The sequence below is a fragment of the Epinephelus fuscoguttatus genome, linkage group LG9 (assembly GCF_011397635.1).
Source record: "Epinephelus fuscoguttatus linkage group LG9, E.fuscoguttatus.final_Chr_v1".
NCBI lineage: Eukaryota > Metazoa > Chordata > Actinopteri > Perciformes > Serranidae > Epinephelus > Epinephelus fuscoguttatus.
In genome coordinates, this window is record NC_064760.1 from 28,928,331 (window position 1) to 28,948,847 (window position 20,517).

Below are 20,517 nucleotides of genomic sequence, written 5' to 3' on the forward strand. Positions count from 1 at the left end.
TGTCTTCTGGTTTCTGTACACTCTTGACAAAAACGGTGCTTAACAGTGTTCAGAAACGGTTCTTTCGCTTATAGACATGGGGGAACATGTCTTTTAAAGGTGCTGTACAGTGCCTTTGTCTAATAGGGCTATATAGAACCATTAAAGGTGCCATATAGCTCTGTTGTTTTTAAATTTCTGACCCCAGGGGCCCTTGAATGATGTCAGAAAATGCCATGGACGAGTCAATATGTGTCTAAATTACACTGTTACTTAAAATATAAATGATTTTAAATTATTTCTTTTTAAATGTTGGCTTAAATATATAGAATCCTGTACGAAATGCTCACTGACTTCCGTGCACATGGGAACAAAAAGGCTGAGAGCCACTGATTTAATGTGTTATCCTCTGGAAATACACCTTTCTTAGGCTGTTGTAATGTAGTGTTTTTATTCTGTCCCCAGTAAATATAATTAAACTAAACTGAAGAGCCACTAGAGAACCTCTAAAGAAACACAAATGGTTCTCTACTGGTTCTCCAGTTTAGTTTTCTGGGGACAGAACCAGTAGAGAACCTCCTAAGAACCATACAGGGGCTTAGAAAGTTCTTTGCATGGCAATGGTGTAGTGCTGTGACGTTCGCAAACGAGCCGAGTCTCTGAACCGGCTCTTTACAGTGAATGAGCCACTTCCTAATTCACGTCGTGTTGATGACCCCCCTCGGTTAGAAACGAACGGTAGGAAGCTAACCCACTATCCGCTAGCACTTGCTTCTGTTGACAGGCTTGTTGTTTATAAAGGGCGTTGCTAAGGCTACGCCAAACTTTATATCTGCGTGGTCTATTCTTGGTCCACGATACAATATCCAGATCACGTGATGCAATAAATGAGCAATGCGATTCGTTGTTGAACCCACTAACACCCCCCGCACACACACACACACACACAGAGCAAAAAAAAAAAAAGAAAAGAAAACGAACAAACGAACCGCATCTTTGAACCGGCTATTCAAAGTGAACGAGAGCCAAAGAACCGGCTCTCACAAGTGAACGAGAAGTCCCATCACTACAGTGGTGCTATAAAGCACCTCAGCTCATGCCAAAGAGCCATTGAGGAATGACAATTTTCTGCGTGTAAGCCAGCTGCCCTTCATTCTATATGTTATTTTTACTTTTATTTTGGTTTCCATTCCTCATTTTTAAACCATTGTGACAGTTAATTTTAGGCTTACAGATCCTAAAAGGATTGCCCAATAAATTGAGGTTAAACAAGGATAGATTTTGGATTTCTGGCCAAAAATGTGCAAGAGATCAGTTGATTTCATAATAAAACCTAAAGTAGTCAAGTCATGGAGTCTAGGTTGTGTGGGGAAGTAGGACAGAAGTGAGCTGCCGGGTCACAAAACAAATATTTCACGTCAGATGTTTCTCCTTGAACCCCTTTTCACCTGAAACTGACAATGTACCCGAATTCATCTTATCAACAGTTATTCATAGAAACTGGAAACAGAACCTTTGTTCCTCTGGTTTTAAAACATTAACTGTGCTCTGCTGGCTGTAATTGTGTCTGTGTGTGTGTATGAAGTGGACTTTGCACCCAGACACTGCTCATTTCCCTCAGCTGGCAGCCAGAGTCAACACCCTGCAGGTTGTCATTTGTGATGTGAGCATATAAGAGGGTGTTAAGCTGTCACAGCTGTCATCATGCTTACGTCCAGCTCTGATAAGAGGTGCTTAGCATGACTCACTCCTTTTATTCACCCTACATCCCTCTGTTTACCTCCGTCACTTATTCCTTGTTCATGGTGTCGCGTATCCAAGCGCCGCCACCTCCACTAAGTGGCACAGATCCACAAATATCCCCTCATTTTGTTGATTGGTCTGTTATGTGGATCATCACAGAGCTTGTGGCTCTGGCTCGCTTGTGGACCTGTAATTAGCATTAGAGCATGACAAATGCAAATGTGCCCCTAAAAGATGGTACTTCAGCAGAATAATGACAGCTTTAACTTTGGATTAATCCAAGAGAGGAGAGCAAGAAGAAGATAAAAATCTTTATTTCTTCCCATATGAGGCATATTTTGTACAAATGAAGGAAGAATACTCTGTATATAAAAGATAAAAAATATAAATGTGTGAATAGAAAATACTTAGGGTTTGTTTTTGTCATAATGCTGCCACCCAGTGGCTGGTTAGAGGAACTTCAGGCACATATAGCTCAGTCTGTTGAGGCAGCAGTCGCAGAGAGAAGAGGAGATGAGTAGAGGCAAGCTCTGGTCATTAGGATCTATAAATTTATCTTCATTAATAAATGACCAATATACGTTATATGTCACTACTGAGATGTTATTAAAGCCTCCATTGACCTGAGCCAAGCTGCTCCTTTAACTCTCTGTTCTCTCGAGCTGCATCTTTGGTAAGATTACACATTGGAGGAGGCGGGGCAGGGGGCGTCAGGTGAGGAGAAGAAGTCGCAGAAGCCCTCCTCAGACAGGTGTCCATACTCGTTGTTGTAGAAGGTCTGACCTGAAAGCTGGCTGAAGAAGTTTGGATGGTGCATGGAGGTGCCGATGCCGCTGCTTCGACTCAGGGAACCGTGGGAGGCCGTCAGAGGCTCTGTGCTGCTGCTGCTGCCCATACGACTGGGGACAGAACCAAAACACAGCATTACTGTCAAGTACTGACAACTGAGGCACACAGAGGCACAGTTGGCTGTTCAGAAATAAGCAATCAGGATAGAAACTCTACAGATGTGTGCAGATATTCTGGTTGCCAGAGTAAATATTGGCATTGTATGTTTCTACAAACTGTGAATATGTAGCAAATATGTTGAAACTACTTTTCTTTATGTATCAATTATCAATCTTATGTTGTGACAACGCTGTGGTTGACATGTGGTTAAGTTTTGGCACAAAACACACTTGTTTATGGTTTGTATGTTGGGGCTTAAAATACCCTGATGTTGTTACAACAAACACTGCTAGAACTATGTCAATTTATATGCTGATGTATGTAAGAAACGTACAAATGTAACATCTTACTATATAATGACGGAAACTGTGTGTGTGTGTGTGTGTCTGTGTCTCTGTTCCATGTTTTTCTCCTCACTGACTTGGTCAATCCATGTGAAATTTGGCACAGTAGTAGAGGGTCATGGGAGGATGCGAATGAAGCAATATTACATCAATTGGCCAAAGGGGGGCGCTATAGCAACCGACTGAAATTGCAAACTTTGAATGGGCATATCTCATGCCCCGTATGTTGTAGAGACATGAAACTTTGCACAGAGATGCCTCTCCTCATGAGGAACAAATTTGCCTCAAGAACCCATAACTTCCAGTTATATAGATTTTCCGCCATTTTAAATTTTTTGAAAAACACTTAAAATCGATCTCTTCCTAGGAAGTTTGACCGATCTGCATGAAACTCAGTGAACATAATATAGGGACCAATAAAACTTACTAAAACTGAGCTTCTATAAGGCAATGAATATTGCGGAGGGCGTGGCTCATCACATAAAGGTGTATAACATCTCAAGGGTTTCACCGATCACCACGCAACTTTGTAGGCATATGATCACACATAATCTGAGGGGACCCCTCCATTATTGACCCCATCAAACAAAATGGGGGCGCTAGAGAGCTAATTTCTTATCTAGGCCTAACCGCCATATTGATTTTTACTAAACTTGGTAGATATGTAGAACAGGACGCCTCAAGGTGACTGGAGAAATTTAACTCTAATTGGCAACTGGGTGGCGCTATAACAACAGAAAAATGCTTCAAAATGGCTAAAATGCCACCGATCGCTGTGGCTCCCCCTGTGGCCAAATGTTTGGGGATTTTTTTCTAATTTTTGGTATGACTAAGTCATGGTATGGTATGCTGTACATAATCATGGAAACTGTCGGTGTGTCATTCTGTCAGTCAGTCATTCTGTCTGTTCCACGTTTTTCTCCTCACTGACGTGATCAATCTATGTGAAACTGCACATAGGCATTGAGGATTGGCATAGGTAGAAGGTGACAAAGCTACCAATGGGTATGGACTAGTATCTGTGGTTTTCAGAAATGCACAATGCCAACAATTTCCTCTAGCGACTTTCTCAGATTAAGGGAAGTTAGCTGAAAACCAAAACCTTTAACTGCTAAAAGTGGAAATTTGGACTTTTGTGTGTTTCTTATGAGTCAACAGACCTCATGAAAAGACCAAAATCAGCAATGAACTCATCCTACTAACAACTTCTCTCTGTGTCAGCTTATTTCTCTGTTACATAAAGCTCCATTGTTGTCCAGAGACTATTAAAAACACAGCAGAGAGCCTCACTGTTGCACTGTGTGACATGTTCCTTCACCTCTATGAACATGTATATTATAGTTTACATACACTGGTCTGGTACCATAATACCCACTCCTGATTTAGCAATGTTTGACATCAAACTACAGTGCCCAGATACAGGAAGTCATTGAGGCTTTTAAAAAATAAACTTGACTGTCTTTATGTGTCTATGTGTAACATCGCAACTAAGCATACACTTCCATCATCATGTTCTAAGCCTCTATGCACTATACACTTCCAAAGTTCAAATAGGCACCCAAACAAAACACAATTTTTATCACAGATTTATGACTCGAAGAAGTTGACACACAGAGCCGAACTCATCTTCAGGTTCCCAGCTTTAAGTTAATGTATAAACTTTCCTTGTAGCATATCCAGCTGACCTGCTACCGCCCTCTAGAGATCCCCTGTCCCTCCTATACAAAAACACAAATGGGCCTATGGAGTGGAAGAGGTTAATGTGTTGCTATATTTCCCCTGTGGTATTTTGAACAATGGGGGCAGAGGCTGGTAAAATCCTTCCGTCTTTTCCTGCTTTGAGTATACATGTGATTAATCATGTAATCACTTCAGAGCAGCTCTTAAAGGTTCCTCCTCCATCTTTGCTGTACGTGGGCGTGATTTGCTGAGTGTCTCATTCTTTAATTTTAGCAAAAGAACTTTTTGCCGCTCTCGAACACTGTTGAGCACTAATTCGCAAAACTTTGATGAAAATGCGGCCTGGGTTCAAATGAGTCAGACTGTTGCTTACACCTACTGCTGATGCTTAGCTCCTTGGCAAGTTGACTGTAGTTTCGCTTTATATAAAGCTGTGAGTGGATTTTGCTGCCATGCAGGAGAGAATGGCTGTTTTCTCATATTGACTCTGTGGTGTGACTACTGCACATCCGTTGTGCGTCACTTTCAGACAGTTATATGGATCCAAGCTTTTGTATGATTAACCTTTTCGAGATGGTGCCCCTGTGCTTGTGTTCAATCTGCTCTAATTCCTCGGAGGCCAGGACCATCCCGCTGTCTGTCTGGTTATCCTGGGGAGAGACACAGTTGGACATCATGTGAATCAAATGTCTTCGGTTGCTTTGTCTGGAACTATTTTTGGTCATTACCTGAGGAAAAGGTTCCCGAAATCAAAACTAATGCACCAAATGTCACTAGTCTGTTCACGTTGTCAGCAGTTGATAAGAAGATAAAGAGCTTACTTGAGGAGCTTTCTGTGGGTGCATCTCCAGAGGCAGTTCTTCAAATGTCTTCACTCTGGGCTGGCATACTTTGGAGGGTCCCACAAACACACAGCCGGCAAAGGGCACACAGTTATAATACCTGGTCAAGAGGTGTCGACAGGATAATCACATCAAAACATGATAAGACAAACAAGAAACGGTAAAATATGTTGCATTCCCTTGATTTTCAGATGTTTTTGTTATAAATAGGTTGTCAGCTGCGTGACTTTCTCAGTCAGCGCTCTGATTTGATTATCTGTGAGACTCTTTAGGACTCAAGACAATGCGAACATCATCTGAAAACACAGACGTGATGATGCATCTCCGTAATAATACTGTTTTTCCCACCACATAAAACATCTTGTCTGAATGTGTGTGACCTCTCGTTTAATAAGAACAGTCAGTTAATTTAAATTTAAAATTACCCGTCTCTTTCCCGCAAGCTAAACGTCCTGACAGATGTACAATGACTTTCACATCATTAACACAATGTGAGAAAAAAGCTTTACACGCCTACATGTTTCTATAATGGCTTGTAAAATCAGATGGTTACTTTTCAAATCATGTTTTCCATAAATTCTAAACTGTGAAGCAATGGGAGGGAAAACAATGGGAGTAAGACTGCGAGACATGAGTTATGAGAAGACAGTCTTATAAGGTGCATTTGGACTTAATGGTGAGATGCTGTTTCCAGGGTCAAGAACCTGAATTAAAGAGGAAATAGACTATAAGTGTTTTTGCTTTAAATTATCACTGGGAAGCAAATGTCAATTGCACAATGTAATGGCTGTAGAATCATGACGCCATCAGCGTTTAGATTGGTTCCCTTTATGCCTCACTTTCACTATGCAATTCTGTCTGCCACAGGGTACAATCCTCCATGAAAATGAAGGCTTGTTTTATGGTACAGAGGGAAGCATGTCAACCATTGTGCAACCAAGACAGGGAGAGAACAGTGCTTTTTGTTTCATCACTAGCTACTGGTGCCAAAGAGTATGAGTGTAAGTGCAGTTACTATCCCCTAGTGACAGAAATGGTGGACAGTGGAACAACTGAAGTAAGTGTGGAAACTGTGGTCGATGCTAGTGTAAGCTATTTGCCTGTCAGCGAAATGCTCCAGGTTAATTCAAGTTCCCTCTGGTAAGCAGTAATGCACATTGTACTTCTAAGGCTTTTATTATGAAAGGTACGAATGGAAGGAACGGTGTTGTAATGGGCAGGTGTTAACCATGTGGGAGGTAATAAAGAGTTTGCCCTCTTGGTTCAGAGAGCACGGTCTCACTCCAAAGACGTCGAAATCTGGCGCTTGGGCAGTGACTTGCGATGTCAGAAACCAACGAAAAAAGGCGGCATGATAGACGCAGCGGGACAAGGAAGAAAGTTAAGGTGGTGAAAGTCCGACTGGGGCGGATGGGTCAAACAAACACGGACTTTCACCCGAGAGAGCAGAGTTTGTATTCTGTAAGTTTCTAAAGCCAAATCCTGTTCTTTTGTTGTCTAAACCTAACCATGTATATTAGTTGTTGAAGGGAAAAAAAACGTCGATTTGCGGTGTTAAACTGACGTAGTGCATGTATTTTGAAAGAGACTGTGTGTAACCGTTAATTTCCTGTGAAAACGGAAGTGTATTTTGAAAGAAGACAATGCATGTAACGGGCAGAACTTGACACGTTGTCCCAGAATGTCAGCAACCAACGCATCCAGGGTACCTGGCACGTCGTATCTGGACGTGGAAAGTCCATGACCAAATGGCGATATGTGACGAGGTCAGAGTGAGAATGTGTTGGTTCAAAATACAGAGCCTTTTGGCTACACTAGGCATGGTTTGGGAAAACTAGAGGAAAAAAGTTGAACACTTGATTAGTGTTTATGCCTGCATGTCCAGGTTTTTGTCACCATTAAAGATTCACTGTGTTTTTAATAAAGTAAACAAGTCCAGCTTTCCTGTGGCTGTTGCAGCCCCCAAAAACTTGCTGTCAAATATTTAACAGCACTCTGTAAAATGAATTATTTATGACTAAATAAGCATGCATAATAACTCTGAGCTGATCTTCTTCATCAGGACTGTGTGGGTGCGATTTGATCTGATGTGATGTGATTGACAGTAACCTGGCAACACGAGCAATGTTGCTGAACCCTGATTGGTGCGTAGAAGCACATGACATCATGGTCACCATCCAACCAGTGAGAGGAGCTCAGACGACAACACAAAGTCTCTCATGTAAAATAACCATAACTGTTTTAACTGGCAGAAAAGGGTGTGTTCGATTAGAGGCACATTGCTCATGGTAAGACTCGTTTTTAAGGAAGACAGGGTATATATTAGGACCTGGTGGGTAGAGTGTTGCAGGCCAGTCTCAGTTCCTCCTCAGATGGGGGGCGTGATGAGGCCTGCGAGAAGCCATCATCCTCTGAGCTCTGTGAGTGGTTCAGAGGAATGTAGTCCTTCCCGTCCTGAAGGAGTGAAAAAAAATCAGTAAACTCTTTACAAAACTAAAAAAAATAACTACAAGTAAAGTTTCAATGAACTTACAGGCAGGCTGTTGTCCTGCAGCAGGTCTCCCAGGATCTGCACCAGAGCAGGGAAAGTTGGTCTTTCTTTGGGTTCACCCTGCCAGCAGGCCAGCATGATGCCATATCTACCAGCAGAGGGCAGCACCATCACAACACTGACAACACTGAGGTCTCCAACCCTGACTCACAGCTGCATATACTACTATATCCTCTCTTTAATATACAGGCCAGTCAAAGGTACAACATTTATCAGCAGAATCTTGTTCGCCCTTAAGATTGGCTCAAGCAATTAAAGGACTACAAATCTAATTTGACAGCCAACGATGAGAGAAACAATAAATCACAGCCCACGCTTACATTTCAGGGGAGGCAGTCTCAGGTGCCCTCATCCTCACGCCATCTTTCAACCGCTTGCAAAAGTCTTCGTCAATCTGCACTCCCGGGTATGGAGACGCACCTGAGGGCGGACAAGAGGAGGATGAAACATTAATTAACATGTAAGAGACAGAAAAAAAACAGCTTATTGTGTGTTTGGATAACAGTGATTAAGATTTATTCTGCCTCTAAAAGTTAATGAAGAATAAATTCCTGATTGCTCCTGGTAGGAGCTGAGATTGATAGGCTCTCGTAAGCACCACACACTTGTGGAGGAGACTGTATTGAAACCATCTGATTTTTCTATACAAATGATGAAATGGGTTTTTTTACCCAGTGAGAAGATTTCCCAGAGGAGAACTCCAAAGGACCACACGTCACTCTGGCTGGTGTACACTTTGTCAAAGATGCTCTCTGGAGCCATCCACTTTAAAGGCAGACGAACCTGATGAAGCATTGAAACACCAGACAAGCGTTACCCGACAGTCACATAAACACAACTCACACCCACCTTTAAATGTAACCATTACGTGGGTGATTAAAAAACAGAGAAAGAAGGAGTTAAGTGTTCCCTCAAGGTGAATGGAGATGGATAATGAGCCTGTGAGGATGCCGTACATTGCCTTTCCTGACATAGTCGGGGTCTTTGTATATGTCTCTGGCCAGGCCGAAGTCACAGATCTTCACGATGTTGTTTTCTGACAGGAGAATGTTGCGGGCTGCCAGGTCTCTGTGGATACACTGTGGATACACACACGACAGCGCATACATCATAACTCTGCAGGGCAGGTGTGTGTGCATGTTTGTGTGTCTGTATGTTCACGGGAAGTTTTGCATGTATTGATTCCAACCTGTTTTCTCTGATGAGTGAATTACAGATACGATTTGGAATAACCAAACATTCATTTGTTTATTTTAATAATCTGTTGCCTTAAAATGTGTGAGTGTGTGTGTGTGTGTGTGTGTGTGTGTGCCTGTGTGCCTGTGTGTATCTCTGTGCCAGTTTGTCAGCAGGACTGGAATATGTCTCAGCCAGGCTGAGCTCTGTGGAATCACTACAGGAGACCCAACATCATTCACATAGCTGTCGAGTAAACGTGCCTACCAGGTCACAACTGTGAGTCCGCTTAGTCTGGTCACATTGTTTATATTCATTATAAATTACATCCGCTTTTCTTGTCCCCATTTAAACTTCATTATTCGCCTGATTACCAGTGGATTCACACATGAGATGGGCTGTGGCTGTTAATGTGAATTAAATCAGCTCATCAACAAATCCAGTAACAGCACAGATGACAGTTTGCACATCTCGTCAATACTTGGATCGGTGCTGGTGTACATAAAAAAAAATCTCAGCTGTCTGTGTGAAAGAAAAATCAAACCAAAAATGCACTGTTAAGATTGACATTTGTTTGACAGTTCATTAATTGTACATTAAATAATCACCACATTAAATGAATAATGCAGATTGGCATCAACAGATTACCCAAAGAGTCTGTGCTAAATGTCAGATTTAATAGAATCAAATTAAAAATGTAATGTTTGTTTCATTTTTTTAATTTGATGAATCATTTTTAAATTCTGAATTTTATGTATAACTTTATTTATTTAATTTTTATTTTTTATTATTTTTAATTTTTAAATCAATTAATTTTTTATTCAAATAAATTAAATAAATTATTTAAATTAAAAATTCTGAACATAATTTGCATTTTTTTGAAATTTTGAACTAATAATTTTTGTATAATGTAACTTTTAATTTAATTACATTTTTAGTACAATTAAATTTGAAATTCAAATTGACCTGAATTTATTATTTGGTCAGATTTTATTTGATTTAATATCATTGGCAATTACATGTTAAAGAGGAAGCAACATGTTTTTCCAAAGGCGCATAATTCCTTTTTTTTTTCTTTTTCTTTTTTTTTTTTTTGCAGCTGGAAGTATTTCTCAGTTTCCTTAGTACACTGCATTGTGGGAGAGTAGTGTTCATTAACAGCACATGCAAACAAAGTAACTGGATCTATTATGCAACCTGTCATTTTGGAATATATTTAATGTTCTCTCTTTTCCTGTGTAAACACGCTACATATTCAAATCCTGCTTAGCAGTAATAAGCAGTATGGGATCATGGCACAGCTCTAGTTCATGGTCACATGGTTAATTAACAAGCACAAAGGACTGGAAAGCTGAATGATCCAGGCTACAACCTCTGATGACAAGTCATGATAATTAACCTTTCTGGAGGCCAGGAACTCCATCCCACGAGCCACCTGGAAACTGTAGCAAATGAGGTCTTCTATCGTCAGGGGAGTTTTCCACAAGTCCTCCACTGGAGAGAGAAGATGAAAAGAAGGTCAGCCACAGACAGAAAAAAGAAGAAGAACTGTAAAGATACAATGAGTTATGTAACATGCTCTTGTGAATTAAACAGACTCACACTTCTCCACAGCAGGATTCACATTGGGCGCGTTGGTTGATGGACTCTGAGGACCGGTAAGAGTGGAGGAGGGAGGAGAAGGTGGGTGGCGAGCTCTTTGGTCCATTTGACCCGCCTCAATCATCCGTCTCACCTGGCTCTGAGTTTTAGGAGAGCGATCCTGAGTGCGGGAACAAGTCAGTGCATCATCACCAAAATCAATACATAGTTTTGTGGGAAGAAAAAACTAGTGTTGAATAAAGACAACAGAGCAAAGAAAGAAATATTGGCTCAACTGAAGCAAAGATGATTCTCTCTGCAGCAGAACAAACAAACATAAAACAGTAAACAGTGCTTCAGTGTCTGCACTGTTTTGGGTACCCTGTACGGGAGGAAAAACTCTCTCTTGGCTCGTAGGAAGTTGGACAGATTCCCATACTTGCAGTATTCCACTATCACCATCAGTGGACCTGATGACAAAGACAATACAACACTCAGCTTCACAGTGACTGTAAGAATAAAGCTACAAATATTTCAACACACCCTGAAATGTTTCTTCACTTGATAAAACCCATTAAAATGACCTCTGCCTCTTGTTAAGGAGCTCGTTTTTTCACATCTTCCAAATAGTGAGAGGTGGCCTTCTGTAAGCATTTCCTTTGTTAGGGTAAACAGGGTTAAACATTTTCAGATGTGCGCCCCTCAAAAACGTGCTCACGGGTCAAACTGATGTATGGACATAAAATCAGGGTGTCAAAGAAAAAGAGAGGCAGCTGTTTGACTGTTCTAAAAAATGTTGTATGGAAGCTGCAGGGGGAGACAACATTATGTAAACACCCATAAAAAAGAGTTTTGAGGGCTTTCATGTGGTGTCGGAATGATTGGGAAAATGAGGTCCTGACTGGGAAGATTCACAAGAACGCAGCCTCAAGTTGGAAAGTCTGTGAAAACTTGCTGTCTTTGACGTCATATTTGCAGAAATATGGTGGACAAAAGTAGATGTTTGGTTGATGGTAAGAAACTTTTCATTAATTCACGTAATGCATGTCAATTTCACCTTGCATGTAATTTGTTATATGGTATTATGTTGTAACCACATTACAACTTAAAGCTCATGAACACACAAGTTTGGTATATTTCAACCTGAATCCTATTCACCATGTTTTGTGTCTAAGTGACTAGTGGAAACAACAGTTTTTGAAGTTGGCCAAGTACTGAGCAAAGCACTGCAGCTGACAGCAGCTAAACAGGCTGTAATGTAATCGCTAGGGCAGGGGTAGGCGACCTGCGGCTCTACAGTGGCTCTCTGTGGCTTTGACACAAAAAATTATTAAAAAAATTAGGCATGTTCTCACTATCCTATTTACATCCATTAGAAGTGCTTGTTTTTGCCACTGACAGGTTCAGATTGTTATTTTAAGTGTCTACCAACTTACTGACTGTATCCATACAGAGATAGACCTTTACTGTTAAAGAGTAAGATACTTTTTGTTGAACCAGAACCAGCCCTGAAATCACCACTGCCAAACCCACCAGACTCCATGTAAAAAAACCCAGTAATTTTAGTTTGTACAGAGCCAGAATATTTTCGCATCTTACTGGGTGGATTATGGGTTATTTCAACCAAACAAAACTTGGTGATTGTTGGAACAGTGAAAAGACGAGCCAAGACAGATTTTGTGAGTTGTATTTTGTTTCTATCAACATTGAATGAAGTGTGTTTTACAATGATAAAATTGCTGTTCATTTACATGGAGTCTGGTTGGTTTGGAGATAGCGATTTCAGGGCTGGCTCTGGCTAATCAAAAAGGATCTTACTCTTCAGCAAAAATGTCTATGTCTAGGGATCCTTTCTATAATGTTGTCAGACACCTAAAATAATAATCTGAGCCTGTCAGTGGCAAAAACAAGCAATTTTAGTCAACAAACACTGACGGTGCAAACATGCCCAGTGTGGTCACACTGCAGCCTGATTCACTGCTGGCAGCTGCAGCAGTCGTGCACAATACTGGACCAATTTTAAAAAGATGTTATTCCCATTCATCACTTTGACACAAAAGCATGGAAAAATGGGACCAGATTTAAAAATACAGATGGTACCCTTTAATCTCTAAAACCACTAATTATGACATGAATATTTGATATTTTTAACACACACACATATGAGATGTAACACATGTAAATCTCACCATTTGGTTTGGTGCAGGCTCCTAACAGGTTCACCACATTCAGATGGTTACCAATGTGGATCAGTATCTTTAACTCTGACATCAAGGCCTTGTGCTCACTGGCTGTGGCTCCGTCTGAAAGACACACACACACACACACACACACACACATATACACACACACAAAGTGGAACATTATTTAACAATCTTATTGTTTGTTTATGTGTTGTTAAATAACTAGGTCATATGTTACATACATCATTCATCACTTGGCTTCTTAGAAAACTTCCTACAACAATGAAACACAAAGACAAATCTCACCCTTCAACATCTTGACAGCCACTGTGTCCAAACTGTTGCTCTTGTTGATGCCATAGATTGATGCTTCAATTACTTTTCCAAAGGCACCGTGGCCTAAAACCTTTCCTATGTCAGGAGAAAGAACAGAAAAACACAAAATATTCATGCTCATTGATCTATGCAGGCTTGGTTTTGAGGCTCATTGGGATACACAAACAGTCACGGTCGGGAGCAGTTGCAAAATGTAAATGCATCTGGCATCCATATAGACAAGGGGGGGGGGAATTAGAATCTCAATTGCAGCATTTGGAAATAACATGTTCCCATAAGTTGGGATCTGTCGTGGAACAGATGCTTTTCCTCAGGGCGTTTTTAAGAAGCTGTGCTGGGAATGAGCACATATTTAACATTAGCACTTTACTTGGCAGCTCTTTGCCCGGCTGGCTGCGATCCAAACTCATGCCATTAAGGATTCTGGAAATGGAAAACTAATTCAGTTTCATCCATCTATTCGCTTCCATCTCTGCCTGCATATTTCCTTCCTCACAATCCCCCTCCCCCTCCCCTCACTCCCATTCACTTGTTTGTACCAACATACATACATCCTTTTCTCCCACCCTTCCCGACTGCTCACCAAGTCGGAGTCTGTCTCTGGAGATCTCCCACTGCGAGGAGTCGTAGGGCAGGTATTCACACTGCTCATCCAGAGGCACCTCCCCCGGGTCCATGATGATTGACAGATAGCCCATCTTTATGTCTGCCGGGTTAACCTGAGGTTCAGAGAGACAAAGAGCTCACGTCAAACATCGACTATAGTGTGTATTGAACATGTGATCCTGTTGGCTGTGATGTTTTCTCCTCAGCTAAAGAGACAGGCTTCTATCACGCTCAGGATGATAAAAGCTGCTATCACATTAGATGAGTCAAAATCTGAATTTGATCAAGCTGGAGCAAAGGCTGACTTTCTGTACAAAATTTTGACAATCAGAAAGCATATTACAGTAAAAGCAACCATTTTCCTATTGGATGGCTTTCAGGGCCAACTGCTGGTACAGGCAGTATAGGTCTAATAATGTGTAGTTAGACACCTGTAGCCATTAGCAGCAGGAATATGTGCATTAAAGCTACAGCCTCCAGTTTTTGATGGCAGCCATTTTATCCACAGCAGATGCATTCATTAACTATATTAATCTTCATACACAACTTGATCTAATGGTACTGTAAATGACTCTATGTGGCTTTTCGAAACAATTAAAACTGAAGTAGGCAATTTGATTTTGGCAAAAATCCCATAATAAACTTCGAGCATATTCAAATTCAAGTGGTCTGAGAGAACACCAGACTTCTGCACCTCCTCTTGGCTCTGTTTTCTGGCTTTAGAAAATCTAGGGTCGATGGGAGACTCTGGCCAACACAGTTCATTTCAGAGACAGGGAGTGCCTGTTGGCTGTTTGGGAACACGTCCCTTCATGAAAGCCTGATTACAAGGTGGAGAATCCTGTAGGGAAAGTTGCTATTTCAGCATTGGCAACAACTGCCTACCTTGCAACCCAAACAAGGGAGATGGACTTATCAAGAAGAGAGTCAAAAAAAAAAAAAAGTGTCTGATAATAAACAAAACACACGTGTCAATATTGGCAAAGAGTTTCAGAGATGGACAGAAAATGTTGCTAATAGTTTAGCTTTCTACTAACTGGAGCTTAAGGCTCACGGCTGTGGCTTTAAGTTCTAATGTAATGTAGGTAGAGACTTGATTGCTGCTGCAGACCACCTCACCAGCAGGAGAGTGGGGAGCAGATCCAGAGATGAACCTCAAGTTAGCATGTAGCAACACAAATCAAAGCCAGTGCAAATAAGAAAGCCCCAATTTGCTGCCAGATCAGTAAACTTTCTGTTGCTGCTGTTACACAGTTAAACCTGGACTGCACTGGCTGAATTCGGGCTGCTACAGCTATGGAATGAAGGTCTGTCTCCTGTGCTGCTTCCTCTGGAGGAGAGCCAGCAGTGGCGGGGAGTGAGGCGGTAGGACCGTGGGAAGAGAAAACGGGGTTAAGGGAGGGCTAAGCGAATGAGCTATGGGCAACTACACAATGAAATAGGATTAAATAAATCAATGTATGGGAAACACTGGCTTATGGTATGAAACGTGTGCATATGCTGTGTATATTATGTTATATATTTACAGATTCTTGCCTACCTCAGCTTTAAGAACTGTTTTACACCTATTTCACTTCATACAGTGAGATAATTAATAAAACAGTAGCCATTTTTATTCAAAGCAAACTTCCAAGCACCATTTGAAGGACTCATTTGAAAAAAACATATATTTCCATTCTCATTTATTTTCCTAAGTCATATTTTTGTGTTTGTGCGTGCAAGTCAGGGAACATCTGTCAAACTGGTATCAAAGTCTTTAAATTTTCATACACCATGTTTTTTTTTATTGTGCACTCAAAGGAATATCAATCACACTGCTGGTTTATTCATTTTAAGAACGGCTCTTATCTGTTTCGCAAATGAACTCGTCATTTCCTCTTTACAATCTGTCATCTCAGCAGGATTATTAAAGGGAGCCCTTGGTTTATGGAAGTGACTGGTTGCTTTTCTCATAGTATTTACATTAGTGGCATTGTGGCGCACACGTTTGCACCTCATATGATGAATGCAAGCTTTTAACTTAAGCAATTAAAAAACATTCAGTCGAGAGACACTCAAGAGACAGCGTAAATAGGTCTTTAGATGTGGCACTAATTATTTTCTAAAATAGCTTCAGTTTCAGTCTCTCCTACACTGTAAATTCAGTCCAGTATATCTATATTAATATTATAGATGTTAACACACTGCTAATACTTGGTATCCTGCATATTAATCTTTAGGGTACTGTATATTTTTGCATCTCAGAGAAAATGGGTTTTCTATTAGACAGCCAGCTTGGACTCTTCTCTCAGCTCATTAACCTGTCTGCTGCTTGTAAAGCATTGAAGATGATGAGAGGAGCTGGTGTGATGTGATCGTCTATTAGGATAATATTAGAGGGTTACACCAGTTCTCAGTGTTCTCATTATTTTCTTTCTTTTTTTTTTTTTGGTAGGAGGGGGGGGTCACATTTTAAGATCTTGCCTCGAGCCAGGCATGAGGAAAAACAAGAGGAACAAGATTCTTTTGTTTTGTTTTGTTTTGACAATAAAGTCAATATGTTGAGAAAAAAGTGACCTTTCGGTAATAGGACCAGGCATGAGGAAAAGTCAATCACAGGAGGACTTTTTTTTTGTATTTCAGGAATAAAGTCGAAATGTAGAAAATAAAGTCAACTCCTGTGGTCCATCAAATTGTCTTGTATTACAACATATCCTCTCTGTATTGCACGCAGATGTAACCATCAGTACCCTTGAATCTGTCTATTACCAGCCAACTTGCAAGTCTGTGCAGTATCTCCTTCTGAACAGACACTTCAGTTTTGGCACAGTCTCTTCAAAGTCCTAATTCTCATCACCAAACCTTATTTAAAAATAAATTACCTGTTACTGGAACGAATTCTGAAGTACAGTTTCACTAGTTCATCTACACAAGGCATTTTTAGAGGCAGCCATATGCGCTAACGCTAGTAGTTTGGTTTGCTCTAAAAGTTCAAATTTAAACTTAATTTACAACATTCTGACTTTATTCTCGAAATGCACAAAAAAATCCTTCTCCTCTGATTTACTTTTTCTTATGCCTGGCACTAATGATTTTCTGCACACAACCGAGCAAGGCAAAAGACAAAAAGAGCTACTGAGCCACTGTAAGACAGAGGAGAGAAAAAGGAGCCATCTCTGCATAACAAGCTGTCTCTTAATTAATTTGTTAATGACAGCACCACACTGTGAACTCACTGCCAAATGACAGTGAGAGGCGATCTAATAAGTGACCAAGTGAGGAAAAATAAAAAGCAATTTGAGCCTCATTATAGACGCGTGATGACTAATTAGACTCCTTCCCAGCAGATATTGTCTGATTCTATCTGAGGTGTAAACTGCAGACTGTCCTCCAAGATCAAACTGGTTGCGCTCTAACGCCAACAGACATGTTGTGAGTCAGAGGTTAAAGTTTCACCGTCACAGTCTGTCAGTTTCTCTCACAAACACACAGACACACACAAAAAAGAAAACGTGGCGCCCTCTGACCCGCTTCACATTGCAGAAGATAAGGATGAGCAAGGCCCAGAAGAAAACAGCAATGACTCCGGTCCCGATGAGGATTACAATCTCCACATTGGCCTTATCGCTTGAACCTTGACAGACACAAAGAAAGAAAGAGACGTTAAGATGGAAATGTTTTGTCTGAAACCACTCTGTTCTCTCACAGGCCTTCATCTTTCTTTGGTGACACTACTCTTCACCAACTGTAGGGGGTGCTATATTACAGACTATTGATCCTTCTCGCAAACTCCTTACATTGAAAATCTTCAGGTTACATCAATGTGCTGTGCAGTCACTTAATCATTTCAGCCATTCATCATGAGCACACTTCCAGCAAACCCATTAAATTATTCACTCTGAATATGAAATGTCCCAGCAGTCAATGCTCCTTGATTTTTTTGCTGTGGAGAGCGATACTCAACAAAAGCACATAAAAACAGCTGCAGTGAAAAGTGTGAGGTGAATGTGTAAAATCCAGACATGTACATTTTGTGCGTGGAGATGGGAGCTCAAGGGCAACGGTGATTTCAGGCCTGAGTGCACTCAGAGAAGCATGTCAGCAGCGAGCATGTGAGCGAGTGGATTCAGGTGTCTTTGTGATTGTATGCAGCCCTCTGTTTCTGTACCTGTGAGTGTGTATGTGTGTGTGTGTGTGTGGCTGTCTCACCGATGACCCGTACGGCGGCTGAGGAGTGGACACAACCACACTGGTTGCAGGCGGTGCAGGTGTACAGCCCAGCATCCTCCTCTGTAACCCTTTGGATACTCAGTGTGCGGTTTGAGTCCTGCAGCTGGATCCCTGAATAATGACACACACACACACACACAAAACGCCACACTTCAATACTCCTGCACCTCTCACATCGTAAATCCAGCAACTTTTTCAACAACATTTCCTGAATTCCCGTCACACCTCTGGACTTCAATCCATAGCATTCATTTATAATCCCGTCCCCCTGCGAGGTGTCCCAGCAGCCCCTCTGAGTGAACCCCGATCATCAGCTGTCACTCAGATCCGTATTGACCGCCCCGCCTCCTCCCTCCCACCCCCACATATCCTTCAGATGTTAAGAAAAGATGCACGCTGAGAAAGCTAATGAGCCATGTCTATCGGCCTGCAGGCTTTTATGTGCACGTGTGGGTGTGCATATGAGCAGCAAACACATCCGTACAAGTATTTTTGTCGTTGGTTCTGTTTGACACATTTGCTCAACAGTATGAGTGTGTGGGTGGGCTGGTGGGTGGTTGTGTATCTGTGTGTGTGTGCCCATGTCGGCTTTTAATAGCTGGATTGCCATTCGTCAAAGTGCAACAAAAAAACAGCAACATCTGCCAAATGTTGTCGCTCGCTGAGTAAATATTAACAAAGCTTATTGTTTCTGCTTTTTTTAATACTTTTTTAAAAAGTTTTCCATTACAGATAGATTACATACACCCAAACAAATAAAAATGAAAATATTAAAACATCTAGATTGCCCTGCCCCCATAAAACCTATTTATTCCTGTGACATTTTCAGCGATTCATTCTCTCATTCTGTTGAATGTGTAAACATATATTTCTCTTGACGTCACTCCTGTTGAGCTCTCATCCTATGAGTATGTACTTCTTTTAGGGCTGCAACTAACACTTGTTTTCACTGTCGATCAATCCGTCAGTTATTTTCTCCATTAGCTGATTAGTTGTGTGGTCTCTAAAGTGTCAGGAAAAAGCTGAAAAATGTGAGTGTTTCCCAAAGCCCAAGATGATGTCCTCAAAAGAGTCAGTTTACTGTCATAAAGAAGTAACAAACCAAAAAATATTAACATTTAAGAAGCCAGAATCAGAGAACTTTGACTCTTTTTCTTTAAGAAATTGCTCAAACGGATTAATCGATTATCAAATTAGTTTGTGATGAATTTAAAAATTGACAAGACATCTATCTTGTGTTGTTAGTTCTGCCTATTGACTAGTATATACGTATAAAGATGGACGACATGACAGCTCCGAGGATGTATAAAGAGACCTGGATACAGCATTGGAGGCGGGGCCCTGTTCATTTCTATGAAAGGTGCTAAGTGGCGCATGAAGCCAAAAACATTCAATTGCCACATTTAAAATTACCCGGATGATTAGCGTTGCTTATGCATTATTAGGCCCAGAGCCCTTGAATAGTGGGCCCATAGCGACAGATCATTAATGCATCATACTCACCGGGGGTAAGAACTTGCAGCTCTACAAAAGGCAACTAAGGGCTGAAACGCTAACATAATAGCTGTAGCTCACTAAAAGCATTAGATGTCAGCCTGTCTAAGGATTATTTTAGTGCCTTATAACTACCAGAGAGGAAAAGTTACATCTTAATCTTGATGATCTATCTCAGTGTCCCCTCTCCTTACCTATCTTGTACATGATACAATTTCTACTGTTTTTCTGTCCACAATTAGGCATATTAGCATACTGAGTGTTAGGATCCCAAAGTTTTCCTCTATATTCCTGCTGGTGCCTCACATCTTATTGCTTTAAAGCTCAGTCTTTCAGTTTGGCAGCTTGTAAAACCTTAGTTATAGATTCTTTAGCATGTTGGCAGTGCATCCTCCTAATACAAAGCAGCTTTTAGGTGTTTTTGTGTAGTTTGCTTGTACAAAGCCAATGGATGATGATGATGATGAATTGTTTTCCCCTTTGTTTGGGACCGGACATTAATGCGCTCTGTCTCTCAGGAGCACTTGAGACTTCCGTTGGCCAAGCCATCTGCTTCCATTTCAGTGCTCCGCTAACTTGAATATGATTTAATTGCGCGGCTCTTTTGTGTAGCTCTTTATCGGACCAATGGATATTGAAAAGCTGTTTCGAGGGGTTTGTGATGCTCAGAAAAAATGTATCCACTGATTTACAGACATCTCTTTCCCAATGTGAGTCAATGGGAAAAGTCTTTTTGGGGCCAGTGGCATCACGTGATGGACTCAGGAGTTGCAGTTCTACACATCTCAAATGCCCTCTGGTGGCAGCAGTAAAGGTCATAACACCGCCCCCTCTTTGTTAGCGGA

At 41.1% G+C, this 20,517-nt stretch overlaps 1 protein-coding gene across 3 annotated transcripts in view; it reads right to left on the reverse strand.

The window, feature by feature from the left end:
• Positions 1-2,020: 2,020 nt before the first annotated feature.
• The window catches only part of flt4 (fms related receptor tyrosine kinase 4), a 62,598-nt gene continuing 44,101 nt past the window's right edge, over positions 2,021-20,517 (reverse strand). For 2 of the 3 annotated variants that reach the window (XM_049586094.1, XM_049586096.1), the window contains exons 15-30: positions 18,158-18,289; positions 17,476-17,582; positions 13,947-14,082; positions 13,334-13,438; positions 13,034-13,147; positions 11,226-11,314; positions 10,866-11,025; positions 10,663-10,757; positions 9,044-9,166; positions 8,759-8,870; positions 8,408-8,507; positions 8,070-8,175; positions 7,866-7,990; positions 5,516-5,636; positions 5,259-5,344; positions 2,021-2,621 (exon numbers count right to left, since the gene is read on the reverse strand). In XM_049586094.1, the coding sequence (XP_049442051.1) occupies positions 2,402-2,621; positions 5,259-5,344; positions 5,516-5,636; positions 7,866-7,990; positions 8,070-8,175; positions 8,408-8,507; positions 8,759-8,870; positions 9,044-9,166; positions 10,663-10,757; positions 10,866-11,025; positions 11,226-11,314; positions 13,034-13,147; positions 13,334-13,438; positions 13,947-14,082; positions 17,476-17,582; positions 18,158-18,289 (1,931 nt within the window). In that variant the 3' untranslated portion in view covers positions 2,021-2,401. The remainder of the gene's footprint in view (positions 2,622-5,258; positions 5,345-5,515; positions 5,637-7,865; positions 7,991-8,069; positions 8,176-8,407; positions 8,508-8,758; positions 8,871-9,043; positions 9,167-10,662; positions 10,758-10,865; positions 11,026-11,225; positions 11,315-13,033; positions 13,148-13,333; positions 13,439-13,946; positions 14,083-17,475; positions 17,583-18,157; positions 18,290-20,517) is intronic. The other variant, XM_049586095.1, reaches the window with a different exon arrangement.